The sequence below is a fragment of the Numida meleagris genome, chromosome 2 (genome assembly GCF_002078875.1).
Source record: "Numida meleagris isolate 19003 breed g44 Domestic line chromosome 2, NumMel1.0, whole genome shotgun sequence".
Lineage (NCBI taxonomy): Eukaryota > Metazoa > Chordata > Aves > Galliformes > Numididae > Numida > Numida meleagris.
The window spans coordinates 99,499,424-99,520,834 of NC_034410.1; the positions used below are offsets into that span (position 1 = coordinate 99,499,424).

At 40.4% G+C, this 21,411-nt stretch overlaps 1 protein-coding gene across 3 annotated transcripts in view; it reads left to right on the plus strand.

Moving 5' to 3' along the window:
- MYOM1 (myomesin 1) overlaps positions 6,970 to 21,411 on the plus strand; it is a 67,700-nt gene continuing 53,258 nt past the window's right edge. For 2 of the 3 annotated variants that reach the window (XM_021388584.1, XM_021388586.1), the window contains exons 1-3: positions 6,970 to 7,449; positions 15,209 to 15,346; positions 18,553 to 18,763. In XM_021388584.1, coding sequence (XP_021244259.1) covers positions 7,022 to 7,449; positions 15,209 to 15,346; positions 18,553 to 18,763 — 777 coding nt within the window. In that variant the 5' untranslated portion in view covers positions 6,970 to 7,021. Of the gene's footprint in view, positions 7,450 to 12,481; positions 12,641 to 15,208; positions 15,347 to 18,552; positions 18,764 to 21,411 lie in introns of those variants that run through there. The other variant, XM_021388585.1, reaches the window with a different exon arrangement.

The following is a 21,411-nucleotide window of genomic DNA, read 5'->3' on the forward strand; positions in this document are numbered from 1 at the left end:
GGGTGATGCAGAGAATAAGCAGAAACAGAAACTGACTTTACTTGGAGATTAAGACCTTCTCATGACTAAAGATAAATGAACGCAGATCTCCCTTGTCCTCAGCATGTTACTGTAGCGAAATGCTAAGTCACAACTTGAAACAGTGATTGAGCACCTGGTGGAAAGGCAGGGCCAACCCAGAGGAACTCAGGTACATGCAATGCACCTCAGTAACCAGAAGGAGTGGAGCCAAGATCCACCCCTTCCCAGACCTCATTTAAGGGTTGGCAGGGGGAGGTAAGGGTATCTTGTTAGAGATCCCTGCCTATTGGAGTCCTTCTGAAGATATGTATCTTTCCTTTGTTTCTGTGGCTGCTGCATTTGAGCAAATCCTCAATTGCTGCAGCCTGGGACCTTGCTGCTCTGCTGTCATTGCTATGCTTTTGCATTACAGTTACAAAGACTGCTAGTTAGGGTATAATGCATGGAGGAAAAAGGGGTGTTAGCACTTGGCTCAACATGAGCCGGCAATGTGCCCAGGTAACCAAGGCAGCCAATGGCATCCTGGCTTATATCAGAAATGGTGTTGCCAGCAGGAGCAGGGAGGTGATCGTGCTGCTGTATTCAGCACTGGTTAGGCTGCACCTTGAGTACTGTGTTCAGTTTTGGGCCCCTTGCTACAAGAAAAGTATTGAGGCACTGGAGTGTGTCTAGAGAAGGGCAATGAATCTGTGAAGGGTCTGGAGCACAAGTCTTATGGGAAGCAGCTGAGGGAGCTGGGATTGTTCAAGTCTGGAGAAGAGGAAACTCAGGGGAGACCTTATCGCTCTCTACAACTAACTGAAGGGAGATTGTGGTGAGGTGAGGATCAGCCTCTTCACCCAGGTAACAGTGATAGGATGAGAGGAGATAGCCTCAAGTTGCACCAGGGGGAGGTTTAAGATACATACTAAGAAAAGCTTCTCTGAAAGAGTGATTAGGCACTGGCACAGGCTGCCCAGGCAGGTGGTGGTGTCACTGTCCCTGGAGGCGTTCAAGAAATGTGTAGATGTGTTACTAAGTAACGTGGTTTAGGAGGCAATATTGGTGGATCGTTGGACTAGATGATCTTAGAGGTCTTTTCCAACTGTAATGATTCTATAAAGGAGAATAATGCATCTTCTTCTGAGAGGGATTTATTTTTCTGGAGAAAAATGTCTTTTGAGGGCAATAGTCCGAAAATGAATTCCAGAAGACAATATATATGCTCAAAAACTCTGCCTTCCAAAAAACTATTTTGCTAGTTTTGTTCACAGCTCTAGACTGTTGAAAGAGATGAACTTGGATGTTATGGAATTCAGTTAAATACCCAGAGCTACAAGATGCTGGAGCTCTTAAAACTTAACCAGACAGCCTAAAAAGCTATTTTCTCTGCTGTGTCAAGTTCTGAATTCTTCCTTCAGCTTAACCATTCAGAAAAACAAATAGATCCATGGCACTATGTGATACTAATTAATAGAAAACTGAACTAAAATTTCTGAGAAGTCTCTCCCAGGACTGATGTGACTAAATATATGTGGATACACAGTACTACAGGGATTCTGAGACTTACAGAGCTCCAAGTGGTTTGAAGCACACTTTGATATTCCATTAGGAGTTAAGTGACTTAAAATCAGCTGTGGATATTTATCTCACTTTTGTAAGCAGGTAAAACAGTGTAAATTCAAGTGTGAGTTTAATTAAAGAACACAAAAGATTTTACTGCCATACTGAAATTCATTTTTGTAGATTAAACAGACTCAGCACAGAATCTGAAAAGTTCCACTATGTAGTCCTATAGTACCTGGAAAAACACTGAAAACATTGTTTAGATTTTCACATCACACCTCTGATCTACACTTATTCTACTGCAATGAGAACAGAGAGACAAGATGTTTAATTGTTTTCTCTACATCTCCCTCTGAAATTTTCTGAAGCAATTGGCATGTCATTAAGTCTTTTAATATGCCAGTGCAAATAATCCACTGGGAAGTCATGGCTCAGAAGACTGTAACCAAATTCAGGATTCCATTCACTAAGTTCTTTATCTTCTCTAATTAAAAATAAATCTTGTAGCCCAAACTCAGACCAGTAGAGTTGCTATTGGCACAAAATTCTGGGGAGGATGAGTTCCAGTTCTTCATCCAGCCAGTTTCCTGTTTGTATGGCTATAATACTTTTTGCCGCCTCTAACTTCCTGGGCTCAGGAACAAAGACTGGAAGCCAATGGGGTTAATGTAACTGAGCAGCTCCCAGTTTGGAAGATGACAAACTGTGTGAACTTAGTCCATGATGCAGCACAAGGCAGGAGGTAGCACCTGCACAGGGAACAAGTAGCTAGTGGAGGAACAAATAGATTTTAGGTGGAACCAAGGCAGGTGAGGTCACGAAGAGGGTACCAGTGAGCCTGGAAATCCTGGAACAGCTCGTTCAGACCTTCTGCATGTAATTTCACAGACAGGGCCACAGCAGAAGAGGAGGATCTGGAAGGCTTTCCATTGTGTTGTGTGGTGGAAGTGGCTGTAGCAGAACTTAGGGTTTCTTGACTATCTTGAAGGATGGTGACTCCACCATCCCTGGACAGCCTATTCCAATGCATTATCTCTCTTGCTGAGATTTTTCCTAATATCCAACCTGAAGGTAAAGACACTTAATTATCCCTAGAGATAACACTGTTTAATTCAGAAACAAAAAGTTGGGTGTTAGAGTTGTATTAGTTATATCTATTTATATGCATTATGAGATCATGTTCTTAGCTTAGTATTTTATTTAAATAAAACGATAAAAATGTAACAACTTGTCAACAGACCAAAGAAAGTACATTTTCATTGAATTGTAATGCTTCATAGAGTTTTGCTCCTAACTACTACAACAGGTTGTCTGTCATTAAGCTGAAATATCTATGCTACATGCACTGTGGCATGGCATTAAAAAATGTGGAAAGAATTCATAAAACATTCGCATTCTCTTGCCATGGCAAAGGTCAGTATAGAAATTGATGTTTCCTACTTTCTGGCTCATGACTTGATGCACTTTTTGGTTTCCTAAGTCTGCTTTAACTATGGAAAAAAATCCTAGAAATAACTTTGAATTGGTATACTCGTTTTACGCTGATTTTTATGGAGGATACTTAAAAGGGAGAACTCTCATTCTGACACTGCTGTCATCATGTGTTTGCACAGAGATAGCACAGGGTATCAGTATCTGTCTCTGTCTCTCTCCCTCTTTGCTGCTATATTTATCACCCTCCTGGCCATAAAAGGTCTGGCCTGGGGCTCTGACATTCCACTGACTGCAGGCATTATTTTTGTTCTGGACATTCAAGTCCAGTCCTTACCCCTGGTCCTGTCTACCTCTGTCTTTGCTGCATTCATCGTTGCTATATGTTTCTGTTGTTCATCCATTTCAGAGCTCTTCCATTTCCTGTTGTTCATCTGGGCCCCGGTAAGTGTTTCTTTACGGCAGAAGGTTTTATGTGTTCAGCTATTTTTAATTTGAATCTGTAATGCTGAGTTGATAGTAGCTGCCTTTAATCTTCTCAAATCAACAGTTATTTGAGGAAGTTGTGGCTTGGCACTGAAGAAATCTGAAGGCTCGACTGTGGAACAAAGCAAAGTAGCGCAAGGGTTCACTTATCAAATCAGCTATCCCAGCATATTCTTATAGTGCCCTCAAATGAAGCATAGACTACTAAGGCAGAGCAGGAACCTGTTGTGTTACTTCCTTTGTGATTAGAGAATGTGTAAATAATCTAAATATTTTCTAGTTGCAAAGGACGTCTTGTGATTTGAAAAGGAGATGGAACACCATTGACTGAGCTGAAGGAAATCTTATAAACTTTTTAAACTTATGTTTCTGTTTTTTTCCTATTTCACTGTTTTTCACTGATTAATGAAGCAGATCTTTAAAGAATTACAGATAGTAAATCATGCAAGAGGCATTGCCAATAATTTGCTTCCCTTGATGTGTATTTACAGCCTACAAGCAAGTATAGAACTGCCTGTCTGCTCAGATGTCATTCTGAAAATTCAGTTCAACAGCTGCTAACATATAGCTCCAAAATCAGCATATTCATCTAACTATGTCTTCTATATTTTTAGGCCTGGCTCTGCAGTTACAAAACTCTACACAGCTCTTGAGAGGGTGTGCTGCCCTCATAGTAAAAAAGGGCTGGTTAGTGTAGGTACAGGTGGTATGGATTCTATAAAATTTAAAGAGATGGGAGTCAATCAGATTACCAGACAGTGCTCCACATAGGAGCAAAATTCGTACAAGGTTCAAAATTTGTCATCCCCACAAATGTAGCACTACTATATCTTGTCAGACTGATGTCACTAAATGACCCATACCTGTGAGTAATGCTCGATGTTCCAGAGGAAATACGAAACATAACTGGTAAGATGATGAAACACCTATAAAAGGAAATTCTTCTTACATTATGTCAGTAAGAGTTGGCCTTTGATTTGAGCTAGGAGAAATGACTGCTTGTTCAGCTTGTGTCTTACTTGGTTCTTACTCCTAGGTATACTTCTTTTACTTCTGAGGATAGTGAAGCCCACAGGTTTCGTGTTCAGAAGTTGCCTTTATACAGTCTAATATGCTGACTTGAAGTTCTTAAGCTTGGTTGTTTTTTTGTTTTTTTTTTTTTCACTCTGATAAGATGTAAATTGAAATGCCTCATTTAATGTCTCTAATTGACAATACATGAAGTGTTATACTTTTGGATCACTTTCCCTACTTTGCATCCCGGAAAGCTGGGGAAGTTCCTGTGCAACAGGACTGAATGGGTGTTAGCACTGTGGCTGTTGTACCCAGACAATGCTGAAAGTAAAACTGGAGAAGATGAAGAGATGCAATTGCAGTACTCTACTGAAGGAAGACAAAAGGATGCTCTCATGCTCTGTCCCTTCCAGTGCGCAAAACAGGACTCATCTGTGCACCTCAACTTTGCTAAATAAAAATCATAGTGGCTTGCAAACCCTAACCTTGTTCTGTGGACCTGGCAGAAAAAACAATGAAGAAAAAATGGAGAAGAAATCTTATGAAACTGAGGAACTTAAGAGGAACTATGTACCACCAAAAGCCAACAAAGTGAAATAAACAGCAATAAAAAATATTGGTAGGAATTAGGAATAAGGATACTAAACAGAAAAATGGTGTTCATTAGACTTACGTGGAGGAAAAAGAAAAAGCCAAAAGGACAAATAAAGGATTAAGCAAGGAACTCAGTTTTTTTACCATAGAGAACAATCGGCAATGCTCTTTCCCATCCCTCCCCCTTCCTCAGGTAGAAATTAAGTAAATGGATAAACTAGTTTGCTTGAAGTTGTTGTTTCACTATGGTCAATTTCTTTTACACACTCAAACACTCCCGAATGACTCTCTTTATTGTTCACTTTCTGCGAATGAGTGACCAGATCTGTTATGCAAAGAGCAGTTCCTAGACCGTGAGTGAGCCCTGTAAATAAGTTGAAACTTTGTATTTTTTTTCATAATTTGCCTTAGTCTGGTGGGGTACCTGAGCAGTTACCAAAGAGAACAGTTTGCTATTTGTTGTCTTGTTGTCTTGCTGTTAAAACAAATACTAGAGTAAAAGCCAGACTGCAATATTGAAAACATAAAGACACATGAGAAAATATTGCTTTTCATGGAATTAAGGTTACATTTTAGCTCTGTTAAGTGTATTTTACATTAAAACATGAGATAAGTAGTTTCATCATGAACAAAACCAGAAGTAGAACAAATTCCCTATTGTTCTGATTTCTATAGAAAGCAATAGCAATCATCTCTTTTTTTATTTATCTTTTTCAGTTTTTTTTCTCAGTGTTCTTCCACTGTAGCCTACTCCTATTCATAATCACGTAATCAGGGACAATCCTAGCTGTTTTGTAAGCCTAATGACTTTGCTAAATAAATGACCAATGATAAGAAAAAGAATGGTTATCACAATGGATTGGTAGAGGCATCTTTTCATGCTAGAGAAGAAAACATCAGTTTTAATAGTAACAGCAAAACAAAAGAAGGCTGGACTGCCAGCTGAAAAAACAAAGGGAAATCCTCTCTGCATTTAACCCTCATCCCATTTTCGGAGGGGAACTACCTCTCGCCTGATCAAATTTCCCCCTGTGAGGAACTGCAAGAAAAACTATTGGTGATTGTGCAAAGTAAAACTTAGGAGAGGATATCATCTGGAGGTATGACATTCTAGGTTAAAAAAGGGAATGTTCAGGTTGAGAAGCGCTATGTTATTTTAAATATTCCATACTGACAGTATTCCTGATTAAACTGTAAAAGTGTGATTAGCCCCTGTAAATGAATCTCTATTATCACATACAAAATAATCAATAGAATCATAGAATCTTTAGAGTTGGATGGGACATTTAAAGGTCATAATGCATGTTTATGAAAAAAAAAGTGATGTCCTCACTCTTATTATTTTTAATTGATTATTAAAATCTTAAATTGTAAATTAAATTGAATTTTAAAATTGTATTACAAAAATGAATGAAATGTCTATATATTTTTTATTTCAGTTTATAATGTATCAAATAGTTTTCCAGCAATCTCATACCATTTTAAATCATTCGTTAATTTACTCTCTTTTTCTTAATTTAACAAAAATATTTTCAGTCCTTCTGAAGAAGTTGAACACAAAATTTCATAAGTGGAGTGGACTGGAGAAGTTAAACATGTAAAACTTCAATAATTTGCGGTAAGAACAAGGAGACCGTTACAAGTGAGCAGACGCCATAGTACAAGGTTTTCTGCTTGTGTTGAATGACACATGACCTTCTTGAAACTTAGATATGAACTAATCTTAAGAAGCATCAAAAATGATAACCTTAAATTTATTACTTTTAATGCTTAAAGATTGAAGATCTTGTTAGTTTGTATTAAGTTCTGCACTATTTGCATGCTGTATCAGAAGTTTCTTTGACATTAGTCTTTTTTTTTATCTTTTTCAGACTGTCCTGTTACATTTACATTCAGAAAAGCACAGGGAAAACAAAATTAGAAGGCATTCATGATGTCTTTACCTTTCTATCAAAGACACCATGACCATTATGACCGTTCGTATCGCCACAAAGCTCTGCAGTCAACTGTAAGCCAGTACCAAAAGGAATCAAAGAGCAAATCTGCTGTCTATGCTCAAGGATCTACAGCTTATGCCAGGGGTTCTGCAGCCTATCGCCATGCTTCTGCAGCAGACTTCAGCCTTGAGTCTTCAGCAGCATATAGCCATGGCTCTTCAGTCCACAATCTTGAGTCAACAGCCTACAGCTATGGATCTACAGCCTATGATCATGCTGCTGCACAAAGTAAGAGATCTGCTGCCTACAGTCTTGACTCTGAAGCGCTCAGCAAGAGCTCTGCTGCCTATAGTCATGGATCTGAATCAATCAACAAGCTGGCTGCAGCCTACCGCCTGGGCTCAGAGACCTACAGTCTTGGGTAAGGAAAAAGTATATCTGTCTTTGAAACAGTATTTTAAAGCAAAAATGTGCAACCGTATCCCAACCATATCCATTGGTATGAAGGGCAAAACTCTCAAGTTCTTCAGTACAAATGAGCTCTGTGACCTGGTTAATATATTTTCCAGACTTAGTGTTTTCCTTTGGCTTTGGGACTGGTAAGAACTCTGGTCAGCTTTGTTTGCTGGACTAACTCGTGTAATGTTTGGATTAGCATGAAAACAGGACTGACAAGGCTGACATGGCTGAATGATGACAAATTCTCTAAGCTGGGTGGGCATAAGCCCCCAAAATTGTTTTGCCATATTAAGACAGCTGAAGCTAATATTCAGTGCTGAGAGAACTTTTGGGTTGAGGCTGACTCTTATTTGGCCATGATGAAGCAGTAAAAGAACTTGGGGTTGTTTGCATAAGTTGAGCTGACACATTCATATATCATTAAACACTTCTGCCTTGGCATAGTGTTTTCATTTTTGTGCTGAGTCAAGAAATTGAAATTTTCACAGTGAAAATAGGTTGAGAGATACTATTTTCAAATACTATAAAGTGTTTATTTTGCATTAGAAGAACAGCGATGCTTAGCTGCCATTATTTTATTTAATTAAGGCCATAAATAATGCTCAAGCAATTACTTTAGCAGAATATTTTAGATATCATAGCCTCACTTTATATGTATGTATCTCAGAAGTTAGGGGAGCATTAAAGTAAGATTAGAGCAGCTGTTAGCAATAAAGAAACTAATCAACAAATTATAGATAAAACATCTGCTCTCCATTATATTAATATAAAATTTAGAGATCATTAGTGGAACCAGTTGAGACTTGTTCACTGGAGAACTTGAATTTTGAAAACAGAATATTCTCCAAGGATTTTGGATAAATATGAATTCTGGCCATAACTGCTGAGGGAAAGACTACCTGTACCACAGTAAATAATGCCTTGTGATTCCAGCCTTCACTTGTCTTTCAGGAAGTTCAGGGTCAAGATTCCATTTGCCAGAGTTTGTTCAGGAAATTGAACTTCAGGCAGTTAGACCCCAGATGAATGACTTGACTGTCTCGGGCTGGACAATATCCAGTGTTTCCTGTTGAAACAATTTCACCTGTATAAATAATTCACCACTCTATGAAGTACCAAGAGACTCATTTATAATCTGCTGATAAAGAGATGCAGACTGGAGATGGTGGGACTGAGGGTTTTGTTCCTAGAGAGAGTCAGGTAGGGGAAAGTATCCCAAACTGCAGTGATGCAGCTGTGCCTACTTGTTGCTGCTACCCCTAACCCGAAGCTTTGCTATTCTCATAGAAAACTTTGAATGTTCCAATACATGGAAACATTACCTGAAGTTATAAAAAATAAAAATAAAATCTGCCAAGCCCCATTGACAGATGCTTCAGTGACTGAGTTTTTTTAGATTCTCATTCTGAAACGCTAATCTTCTTGCCAAGAAGAACTCTAATTGTTTAATGTACTGAAGCTATACTCAGAGAGAGCTTGGAACATTTCTAGGTTTCCTAGGTGCTTTGTCTGACATAATAGCCTTTGTTTTGAAACAGTATATTTGGTGCTACTTCCAAGCTGCTCTGTAGTACACAAGTTGCCAACAGATCTCATGTGCTGTCCTGGCAACCAGAGATGAGAATGTCTCAGCTGCAGTGCCTCTCTGTGATACTGTCCTTGTACCAGAGGTATGGGAAACTCAGTGCTGCTGTGAGAGACAGGATCTTGGGATATTAGACTTACAAATTTAAACTGCTTTTGCACAAAACTTAATACATGGGAGAATGTCGGTCTGAATGGGAATATTTAAGATAAATTTATGGCTAATATGGCCTCAATTCTGGTATTTATTTGGTTTCTGAAGCAACTTCTTGGTGGCCATTTTGGTGCAATTTTCAAGATGTACAAATGGTGCTGATTTAAAGTAATTCATCCCAAGTTCATGCTGTCTTCCCCTCAAAGCTCAAAACACTTCAAGGGATAACGTGGAGACAAAAGGTGTTACTAAAATAATCTGGGCAAATCACTTTCTGATTTCATCCTTATAAAAGGAATGGTATAACGAAGGAAAAAAAAGTCTTCAAATGCTTTCAATTTTCAAAAAGTTGAAGTGCTCTGAATCAAGGTGCTGCATCCAAACTAAAGTTCTGGTGGTTACTTGAAGCCTGAATACACACAAATCCAAATCTAGATAAAACTGTTCAAATAACTGTTGATTATTGCCTATCATTTGATTTAACATTTAGATTTATGTATAGTAGTTTTGTAGGTGTATAGTTTTGTGGATAAACCTTTCTAAGCCCCAAAGGAAAATAGACTGTTCAAATACTCAGCTTATATTCAAGCCACCTCTTATTTTTATTGGAATTAGCTTCTGCTAAGCTTTACTGCTCCTGCAAAATGTGAGTCTCATCCATTTCTATAACCATTCACAGAAAAGAATGTCCATAAAGAGGTGAAGCCGACGTGCAGTTGGTGCTATGTGAGAAATTTATCATGGGGAAGCGGTGGTGAAGGATGCAGGGCTGAGTAACGTACAAGACCTTAATCCCAGTTATCTGAGTGGAAAACATGCCCAAAGCACTGGCAGCCTGAAGGAGCTGCAGCTTGCTTCTTCAGGAAGACAAAAATGAGATGGGCTGTCTGTTCCTTGCATTTCAAGCTTTCTTCAAACCACCACAGTTTGAAGAAGCAAGAGGAGAAAAATGAAAGCTGGCAAAGCTAAGAACAAATGCGGAGGGAGGTTTTCAGCTCTGCTGGTTACCATTTGCCAAAGCTGTAAAATGCTGGGCTCGTAAAACAAACTGAGCTTCACCAAGCAAATGTTGCCACGTCACACCTCACCTTCTCCACCAGCTTGGAGCCACCCCAGCCCTGTGCTGCTCCTCTTGCTCTTGCAGGGCTGTGAGGTTCTGATTATTTTTTCTTTCTTTTCTCCCTTTTTTTTTTTTTTTTGTGAGCTCAGTATTTTGCCTTTGCTCAAACTTTCATTGCTTTTCCATGTGTACTTTCCCTGGGTGACAGCTTCAAGTGAAGACAATTGTGTCACGGAGTAGCTTTCTGACACCAAATGGGCTTGCTCAGGGAGAAAGTGTAGGTTAACGGTGTGGCTCAGGTATTTGTATCGATTTGTAGTTCAGGAGAAATAGCAAAAAAGACAGGGACATAATTCAGGTGAACAAAGCAAAGAGAGGAGAGGCATCTTACTGACTTGCAATTAATTACAGTGCCAGATAGTAATGCTGTTCTGAGCAATAACGTAACCAGGAGCAAGAGAGGGCTGAGTAAATATTACACTTTAAGAAACATGAGAAGACTGTGAACTTGACCTCCCTGTTGGCACTGCTCATCCTTCGGTTTATTATAGGTGAGGGTTAAGGAGAAGGCTTTCAAACACCACAGCCGAGCACGGAAATCATTTTAATGTAACCTGCTATGTGGAAACAATTCCCCTTTAAAACATTTGTTGTGGAATCCGTGTTAGGAAACAGCATGATTTTTGCCAGCGATATTGGTTGGGCCCTTGACAAATCTGTCAGCAACTTAAAGTGAGTATAGTCACCACAGCGTGCTTCTCATCCTATCTTTAGAAGCTGGATTTAAAGAGCTTTCTTGTGAAAAAGCATTTTTTATATATTTTTTTTTCTCTCCTCCTGGGTTTGCCAATGCACCCTCTCTTCCTCATAGTGAATAAGTTCAAACATTACATACTAGAAAATAAGCAGCTGCAGGAGGTGGACCTGAGAAGTGCCTCTCGGCTAGTGGAGCTCCCCTGGTACAGCTATGGTATATACCAACAGCACCTCTTCCTGCTGGCAGAATAAAGTGAGAGAGAGGCATTAAAAAAAGCATCCTAAGGACAAGATAATGATTTTCTAGCAGTGTTGATGAGCTTACAGATGCCTTTTCATGCTGTGGTGGAGTAACTGCAAAATAGGGGTGCTGTGACGCACTGCTAGGATATATTTCTCAGGCCCAGGCTTTCTTTGTGCAGGATGGGAAACCTGCCTCTTCAGGCACAGGGACAAGCGCAGTGCATACATGCTGAAGTCTGACTATATTTTGAAGAAGATATAAATGAGAATATATATGAGGATATGGCATCAAAACACAACCTCTTCTGGGGAATCTCACAGGCTCTGCACAGTAATGTTGCTCTGCTGGGCTACAGGGAATGCTAATAGTGGCTATCTATCTGTTTTTCAATATCTCTACAGGACGATACCTGTACTTTAGCATTTATAACCATCCAGCTCCCCTTTCATTCCATGCATTCAGTGACTCTACTGTGAAATGAAGGAAGTGCTGGCGCTGATATTTTAACATGCCGCAACCATCAAGAAAGGAGGGCTCTAAGCTTGGGTCATCAATCTCGATAAGGCACCACAGATAGCATCTGACCTGGAAAAAGTACACGTGTGCTAGCTGGGTAGATCAAGTGAGGGTGAAAGCTGTTAAAAGGTCATGGTACTGTTCCTCCCTGTGAAACCAGAGAGCACTGATAGACTGCTCCTTCTCCTCTGGGGAGATTCTGTTCCACATATCAGATAAAAGGTTGGAACACTTTAAAATAAAGGGCAAGATTTCAGAAACCAGTTCAAGAATGCAGAGTCCTCCCTTAGGCTACCTAAAAAATGGTTGTAGACGGGGTCTGGTTTTGTATTGCACAGGAAGAAACAATAATAACAAAAAAGAAAAACATGGGAATACACCTCATGATAGCAGTAATGACCAATTTGTTTTCACATGCAGAGTCCATCTGAATATTCATTTCTGCTCTCATCCATGTAGCTCACCCTGAATAGATGCAAATGATAGGAAGGTTTGGAAAGGAGGAATATTTTCTTCCACTTCGAATTTATTCTTCTCAGCTTTGGTTTATGCACTCCAAATCTAAGAAAGGTTTTGGAGTTATTCTGGTTACTCCTGAAAGCACCAGCTGGGTGCTTTGGTGTGGATGCAAAGCCATCAGAAGACCAGGAACAGCTGTGGGAACAAATGAGAACAAAGCAGGAAGCATGCTCTGTCAGTGCCTTAATCCAAGGTATTCTCATAGCTGAAATACTGAGTGCAGTTGCTATTATCCTGCCCCAAAAAGTAAAGTCTGAAACTAGGAAATGATGGGAGATTGACAAGAGGGGTAGAAGGAGGTTACCCTCTGCTTAGAGAAGGTAAGGGGCTGGGGCTCTTGTCTCGGGAAGGAGACAAATGGGGGCATGTAAGAATGTATACAGTAAAGATATGCAGAGAATGAACAAGGAACATGCTTTTCTTCCCCAGTATTCTTCGCACAGAGCAACAATTAAGTACAAAATACATTATAGTGTCATAAACTTAAATGGCACTTTCTTTTGAACCTGTTTTACGTGTATAAATGAGCTGTAAGCCTATTGCTATAGCAGTGATGCAGCTGCTTGCTCAGAATGTCTCCATGTCTTTGCTTGAAACCAGAAAGATTTCTCCAGGGATGTATTTCTCTATTTAAACTCTTGAGAAAATCAGCTTTAAACGAGTAGAGAATTGGTCTAAAAGCACCCTTGTCATTGTTGAGTATAATGCTTCTCACAGGGATACTGCTTAGTCCAGGTTGTGTTTTTGTAAGAGCAGAGGACTGCAGTAAATTGTTCACTGTTGTGTCAGAAAGCCTGAGTCAAGCAGATGTCTGGAGGCCCTACACGGATCTGTTCAGCTCACAGATGGCACCTGTGGCTATGATAGGCAAGTGTTCCGTGTCCCAGCAAAGTACCTATGGGCAGCCCTTGCTCTTAGAAGACAGCACAAAGACACCTACTGCAGCTGCGCCTTTGAACTGAAGAACAAGAGAGGGGAACCTGTCTAGGAGAGTTCTTTTCTGGTTACCAGCACATACGCGCCAGGTGTGTGTTCATTGTGCCAGCCAAAATAATCAGGTGGCTACAGCAAAAGGTGCCTTGATCCACAGACACATAGCTTAGAAAACTGCAGTGAGTGAGAATCAGCTGTGCGTGTGTGGTATTTTTATCCTATTCCTCATAAGAATAGGATAAAGACCTAATTCTATCCCAGTTTTTCAGTCTGTGATGGAGATGCCTGACATCAGTCTGAAGGACTTAGGGAACATTTTCATCAATGCCGGCTGTGGAAGGCATAGAAATATGGAAGTGAGGCATTCAGATTCAGCCACTTGCAGTGTTTGATTAAGAAAAAAGAAACAGTCAAGAGCAATTTATTCTCTCCTTGAATAATTTTAGAGAGCTACAAGTGAAAGATATGAGGAAAACATGTAAAGAAAACATCAGTGAAGGCCTGGCAGGGTGTGATAGGACTTGCTATGTATGCTGCCTGTTAATTCACTATATAGGTGCAGAATCTGGACCCAAACTGAAAATTAATCTGAACTTGCTCCCAAACACTGTTTTGGGAACAACAAGTAGGTTTGGATTTAACAGTTCTCAAAACACAGAGCCGGATTTGACGATCCTTATGAGTCCCTTCCAACTTGGGATATTCTATGACATTTTCATAACATTTTATCTACTTTTATGAAAATAGAAACTTCTTGACTTTTAAACTGAAGTCCAAAACACAACGATCTTATGCAGTCTAGAAACAAACCAAGGAGCTAAGTGGCCTCCTGAAAGCTTCAGCCCCAAGGCAATCTGATGGCTGAGTCACAATTCCCAGTTTAACCCATTTTAAATTAGGACAAAAATAAAAGTCAACTGCTAAGTAAAGGACAGATGCTCCTTACAGATTGCAGTTCATTTACAAAAACTAATTAAACGTCACATTTGCTTTTTCTCACCATTTACTTGACAAAGAGTTGTCTCCGTGCATTTCTGGTTGGCTGTCAGGTTGTACCGCATCATTGCCAAACCTCCAGTTCAAAAGTCACATGTGATTTTCTTGGTAATGCTGAGATAGAGATGAATAGGCAATTCAGAGATTTATAAAAGGCTGGCAGCTCATGAGGATACTGCAGCTTTAACACATAAATCTGGGAGTTAAGGATTCTGCGTTGTATTTGGAGAGAAGGAGGAAGGTATTTGGAGTGCTCTTAATCCAATTTTAACCAAATAGGACTGCCTTGAATATGCTTTTCACTGCCCAGATGTCCTCCCCTGATGGTGGGGAGTGGAAGTCTCCTTTGCTTTGCTTTTTGTTCTTCCCACTCACTCATTCCCCATCTACCTGTGCTGTGTTAAATGGCATTACTTCACTCAGCTCTCTGTTTTCTATGGACTTGGGTGAGAGAGCACCAGGAATGGAAACACCAATTTCTGAGCCCCGTAATCTGCCCTATAATTTCTCTGAAGAGTCCAAAAAGCATCATTACTTTGGATGTATTTGTCTACCAACAATATTTTTGTTGGAGACCAGACAATTTGAGAGCTGTGCGTTTTAGGAAAGTAGAAGTCATCAGTTCAGATACAATCTTCGGAATTGCTTTGTGGTCTTAGGAACTAAAACTACGTTTATCAACTCTCCAGTCTCAAACCAAGCAATTAAATGTGCATTGCCACCAGGTATGTTGCTTATTCTCTGTATTTAGATTTAATATGAAGGAACATCAGTGTTGTATCTGTAATGGTTTGTTTGTAAAAAGTTTATTTGGTTTTGTGTTTCACAATTTTGTTATTGAAGACAGTATTTTCTTGCTTTTCAAATGACAACAAAAATGAATAGTACTTTAATATTATGTTAGAATGTTTCTTAACAGCTTTTTTTTTCTGAATTTAACAGTATCATCTTTATTTCAGACTGAAAGATTCCAATTTAATGATTGAAGATCAATCCTATAAAATGAGCCCCAAAGCAAAGAGAGCAAAACAGAATTTGGTATCTGAGGACAAAGAGAATGAAGCCATAGACTATTCAGTACCAATATTCACAGGACGGTATGTGCATTTTTTCTTTTTTTGACAACTTCTGATATTTTATTTATGAATTCTAAAATAACAAATCCTTTTTTTTTTTTTTTCCCCTTTCCTGGATCTTGAAGCAGTTGTTTACACTTCACGTGGGTGTTAAAAAGATGAAGATATGTTAACTAACTGGCAGAAAGTCAGTCATGGGGCACCCAGAACTAGGACAAATGGATCCAGGTGTCTGGACTTTGTTTCAAACATATCACCAGGGACACTTCCTATGAAATTGATATAATTATAACTCCACTTACTGGGAACTGGATGAGCATGTTGTCCATGTTATTTAGCTTGTTCAGGAGGTTTATAGGCTTGTAATCCAATGTCCCCTACCACACACCAATCATATTAACAATGAAACAACGTGCTCATGTGTTGTCCTGGCAGAGGGAAAACCTGGGATGAAACCAAGTAGTTTCTCAAATCCCTTATAATGATTCATGCTGATCTCACGTGTCGGTGATATTTATTGCATGGCTGCTACTGACGTAATATGTTTTACTGCAGCAGTGTCCTCAGTAAAGCTGAATGTGAACTTTGTGTGGAAGTCAGAACTAACACGAGCAAGGAGGCTCCCTTGTCCTTTTTGGGATATAGCATAACGATTCTGTTAGGAGTCTGTGACAGATCAGGTCTGGCCATTCATTTAGATTGATCCACACCAGGGTGGGGTATGGAAAAAGGATTTCTGATCTGAGGCCAGGAGAAAAGTTTCTTGCCCACCTGCAGTTGAACAGAAGCCTTTCTCCAACTTGTCTTTCTTCTGCCATGCATGTTTTTCATGTGATGCTTCTACACTGTTTCTGGGAGTTGGTGCCCCATACCTGCTCCTTGGTCAGCACTCAGGGCACAATGTCACTCCTGCTTTGTGGCCAGACTTGTGTTTTTGTGTGATGCTGAGTTCCACTTTGTCAGGGGGAGGCGTTACTGCTTTTGCCTTCTGAGCATCCTGCTTTTGTGATGAGGCCAGCAGTTCTGGTTTTTATTCATTCTTTTCAACTATCCTGGAATAATTTTTTACTTGTCCTTTATGTTTCCATGTCAGATTCACTTCTCTTTGTTCCCACCAATGTTCAGAAGTGCACACTGTTGCATTTTTAAAGTATTTCTCTGGAGTTTCAGCTATATATTCTGTGATAGAAATACATACATATGTCTCACACAAAGCTTGCAGCAATGCATTTTCAAGGCTTCTCACTACCTATATGCTTTACTCAGCTTTTTCCATCCGTCTCCCATGCTCTCAAACATTAATATGCTCCCTTTTTATTTTGTCCGCAGTCTACAAAAGTAAAATTTATAGCGTTGGTCAATAGCTGGAAATTCTGACTGATGTCTGTACTCCTGGATGATGATCTTAGATTTTATACAGGCTCCTGTGATCTTAGTAAATCACAACCTTTCTTTTCCTATTTCACTTTTTTTTTGTACAATGAATACAATAATATCTAATTCAGTGTGATAGCGTGTGGTTTCATTGACTTGTGTTGGTGCGATACCTGCTGATACTGCGTTAAAAGATAGCAACAGATTCTTACACCGTACTATTCATCATCTCACTACTGTTGGCATCAGTCTCACTTTTTGCACATGGCAACTCGAAGTTGTCTGTGATTTTGTGCCACTGAAGTGACCCAAATAGATTTTTTTTGCTATTACTTTAAAAATACAAAAAAGGCATGTGATGCCAACTCAGCAGGGCATGAAATGTTTGGGATACTTGTTTTAGGCTTTTTTTCTGTTGGCATCATGTCCATAAGCACATGCCAAGGCTGTGGAAGTTGCATGCCACATTCCTGTCAGATATTTATTTTTGTTTGGAAGATAGCAGCTGAATCATGCGCATGTTATATGTCATTCCCAAATTCCCTTGTGAAATGGGCATGTGGCTTCCCATGGGCAGATAGCTTTTACAAGGAATAGTTATTTATAAAGGTCAGCTCTACGTGTGTTCATTGGCACTGTTGTCTGTGCTGCTGGATGACCTTCAGCACTGTGTCACCCTTTCTGCGATTTCATTCTCTTTCAGACCATCAGATTCTGCTGTTTAAAAAGAAAAATTCCTCACTCAGGTTATTCAATTCATATGTATTTTTCTGAAACACATAGCTTTAGCCATTATTCCCAATAGTAACACTTGATGTAATGCCATAGGTGCTAAAAATACTTGATATGGATTGTGGGACTCTTTGCAGCCACTAAGTCTAAGCCAAAGAACTGCAGATGGTAGATACTCCTTAAATAATAATTTGTGTGTGTCATTTGGAGTTTGATCTTATTTCTGTTCAAAAAGTATTTTCTGTTGAAACCCCTGAGATGTGGCTGCAGAATCAATTCTTAAATGGTACTGACTGCTGCTTCTGATGAAGGCATCATTGCAGGGAACATGTTTCTCTTTGATCTGGGAATATTATAACAAGAAAAAAATGCTTAGCAGAACTAAATATTTAATGCTGTTGATCAAAAGCCTCTAGGGACCATTACTGCAGACAACTAGGCCGAGTGTTGTATTAGAGGATTCATCAGCTCCCAGAAGATGTTTTATTCCTTGAGGTCGATACTGTGAAGTTGCTGAGATCTTAATTAATTGCTGTTATCAAGGAGGAAATAATGTCAGTTTGCCTTTGAAACAAAATGCCACCCATTCACTGAAATTGAATATAGATAACTACATTCATATGCATCAAACCAAGTTTTCAAAATTGTCTTTAGAAATTTCTGTCATATCTCTGCAGCTCAGATTTCTGGGAAGAGCTGATGTGCCTGTGTGAACAGAATCATCTCATTGATACGTTTAAGGATCACTGAAGTAGCCTGAAACGCAGAAAGGCAGAGTTTGTACACATGAGGGAAGTCAAAGCTCTAAGCTGTTAAGAAAGCAATGGAGATAATAACTGTTAAGTGGAAAATTTGTGTGGCATGTTTGTACAGAGAGGCATTGAAAATGGTCATGACTCCAAAGAGTGAGTGAATATGCTGTCATTCTTCCGTGCCCTTCCATGGTTCTGCTTTGAATACCTTCGGGCTGTTACAAAATTAATGATCCCTAAGGCAGAAATATGTTATGAAAGGCCATTGGCATTTTTATATCCACTGTAGTTGACTGACAACAGAAAATATAAGTGGAATACATTCTCTGCATTTTCCAATGGGATTCTGCTTTTTAAACCTTCTTTCAGTGAAGTAAGCACCAGTGGGATCACAGACACAGAAGAAGAAAGAATTAAAGAGAGTGCTGCCTACGTTGCCAGAAGGAACCTTTTTGCGACCGGTGAAGGAGTTAGTGTCAGCAAGGTGGCCAAGTCTGTTTCTGAAGAGGAACATCATGAGAAAAAATCAAGGAAAGTAGCGATACGGGAGTCTGCAGAGCGCGTGGCCCTGAAGAAAACGGTAAAGGAATAGAAATGAACACCTAGGCTGTACTCAGTGTGGGTCTTCTTTATTTGGTGTTTGTAAAGCGCCTCTCACATCACAGCCCTCATTTATACTAAGGGCAATAGCAATTATGTTAGTAATGCCCAAAGTATTTTCAGTGCAAGTATTTTCAGTGACTTCAACTCTTGTTATCTTGGTGTCAGGTGGTAAGAATCAGGCATCAGGAACTCTGTAGCAATGTTGGAAGAGAGGGAGGCAGAATGCAACAGGGGAATACTCTTTTTGCTATGCTGATGCCTATGTGAGTGGCACAGCATCCCCCACCTGAACCACAAAGCTGTTTCTAGACAGTACTTGCCAGTAAGAAGGTGATGGGATAATTCCTGACATTTTATGGTCTGGGGACAATCTTGTCGGAAGTGTTTATTACAGTGTTTTAATTACAGTGTGCAAATAAGAGAGGCAATTGTCAGCATCTGGAACTGAATCTCTAATTTTAGGTAGCTTTGATATTTTTGCATAAGCTGTTAAAAAATAATATTCAGATGGTAGTTATGAATACGTTATGGCCAGAGTGGGAAAATATATTAAATAAAAATACACTTTGTTTAGCTAATTTATTAATGTTCTATGCAGAAGAATTGGCGATATGCTCCTAAAATATCCTCATGATGCGAGGTTGGAAAGGCTGTAAACATTTTGAAGGTTAAAAATGCAAAATCGTCTTGAAAAACTGAGAAACAGTGAAGGTCAAATGTAACAAATAGAAATTACTACACACAGAAGGAAAAGAGTAAGCAAGAGGGGAATGCCTGGTCAGGTACATATACTGAAGGGTTTGGGAGTTATAATAGACCTTAATACTTTCTTCACCTCAGTCTTTAATAGTAAGACTAGTTGCGCCCTGGGCACACAGCCCCTTGAGCTGGCAGATGGGGATGGGGAACAGAATAGGCCATGTACAATCCACAAGATGGTTTTGGACCTGCTCCGAAAGCTGGACACTCACAAGTCCATGGGGCCAGATGGATTGCACCCTAGAGTGCTGAGGGATTTGGCGGATGTGGTTGCCAGGCCGCTCTCCATCATCTTTCGACAGTCCTGGCTGACAGGGAATGTCCTGGTTGACTGGAGACTAGCAAATGTGACTCCCATCTTCAAGAAGGGCTGGAAAGATGATCCTGGTAGCTACAAGACCTATCAGTCTCACCTCGGTGCCAGAGAAGGTTATGGAACAGATAATCTCAGGAGACACCATGGATCAGTTAAAGGTCAACCAGGGGATCAGGTCCAGTCAGCATGGGTTTATGAATGGTAGATCCTGTTTGACAAACCTGATTTCGTTCTATGACAAGGTGACCCGCTTAGTGGATGAAGGTAAGGCTGTCGATGTGGTCTACCTGGACTTCAGTAAGGCCTTTGGCACTGTCCCCCACAGCATCCTCATGGAGAAGCTGGCTGCCTATGGTTTGGATGGGCATACGCTCTGCTGGATGAAACACAGGCTGGATGGCCAGGCCCAGAGAGTTGTGGTCAGTGGAGTTAAATCCAGTTGGCGGCTGGTCACGAGCTGTGTCCCCCAGGGCTCTGTGCTGGGGCCTCTTCTATTCAACATCTTTATCAATGGTCTTGATGAGGGGATTGAGTGCACCCTCAGTAAGTTTGAAGAGGACACCAAGTTGGGAGGGAGTACTGATCTGCCAGAGGACAGGAAGGCACTACAGCGGGACCTGGATAGACTGGATCAATGGGCCAAGGTAAACCGTTTGAGTTTCAGTAGGGCCAAGTGTTGGGTTCTGCACTTAGGTCACAACAACCCCAGGCAACCCTACAGGCTTGGGAAGGAGTAGCTGGGAAGCTCCCTGACAAAAAGGGACCTTGGTGTGCTGACGGACAGTCAGCCGAATATGAGCCAGAAGTGTGCCCAGGTGGCCAAGAAGGCCAATGGCATCCTGGCTTGGATCAGGAATGGTGTGGTGAGCAGGACTAGGGAAGTCATCCTGCCCCTGTAGTCAGCATTGGTGAGGCCCCATCTGGAGTACTGTGTTCAGTTTTGGGCACCTCAGTACAGAAAGGACATTGAGGTGCTGGAGCAGGTCCAAAGAAGGGCAACAAGGCTTGTGAAGGGCTTGGAGAACATGCCCTACGAGGAGAGACTAAAGGAATTGGGGCTGTTTAGTCTGGGGAAGAAGAGACCGAGGGGTGACCTCATTGCTCTCGTCAAATACCTGAAAGGTGATTGCAGTGAGAGCGGAGTTGGTCTCTTCTCATTGGTGACAGGTGACAGGACAAGGGGAAATGGCCTCAAGTTGTGCCAGGAGAGGTTTAGGTTGGATATCAGGAAAAACTTCTTTCCAGAAAGGGTTGTTAAGCCCTGGAACAGGCTCCCCAGGGAGGTGATTGAGTCACCATCCCTGAACGTGTTTAAAAACCATTTGGATGTGGTGTTCGGGGACATGATTTAGTGGTGGGTTGTTAGAGTTAGGGTAGTATGGTTAGGCTGTGGTTGGACTTGATGATCTTGAAGGCCCTTTCCAGCCTGAGCAATTCTGTGATTCTAATAGGTCACAAAATTATTGTCAGTTAAAATCAGGACTCTTGCATAAAAACAAATGCCGCACTAGAATGTAGTAACAAAATTATTGTCATTAAAACATAGGAGA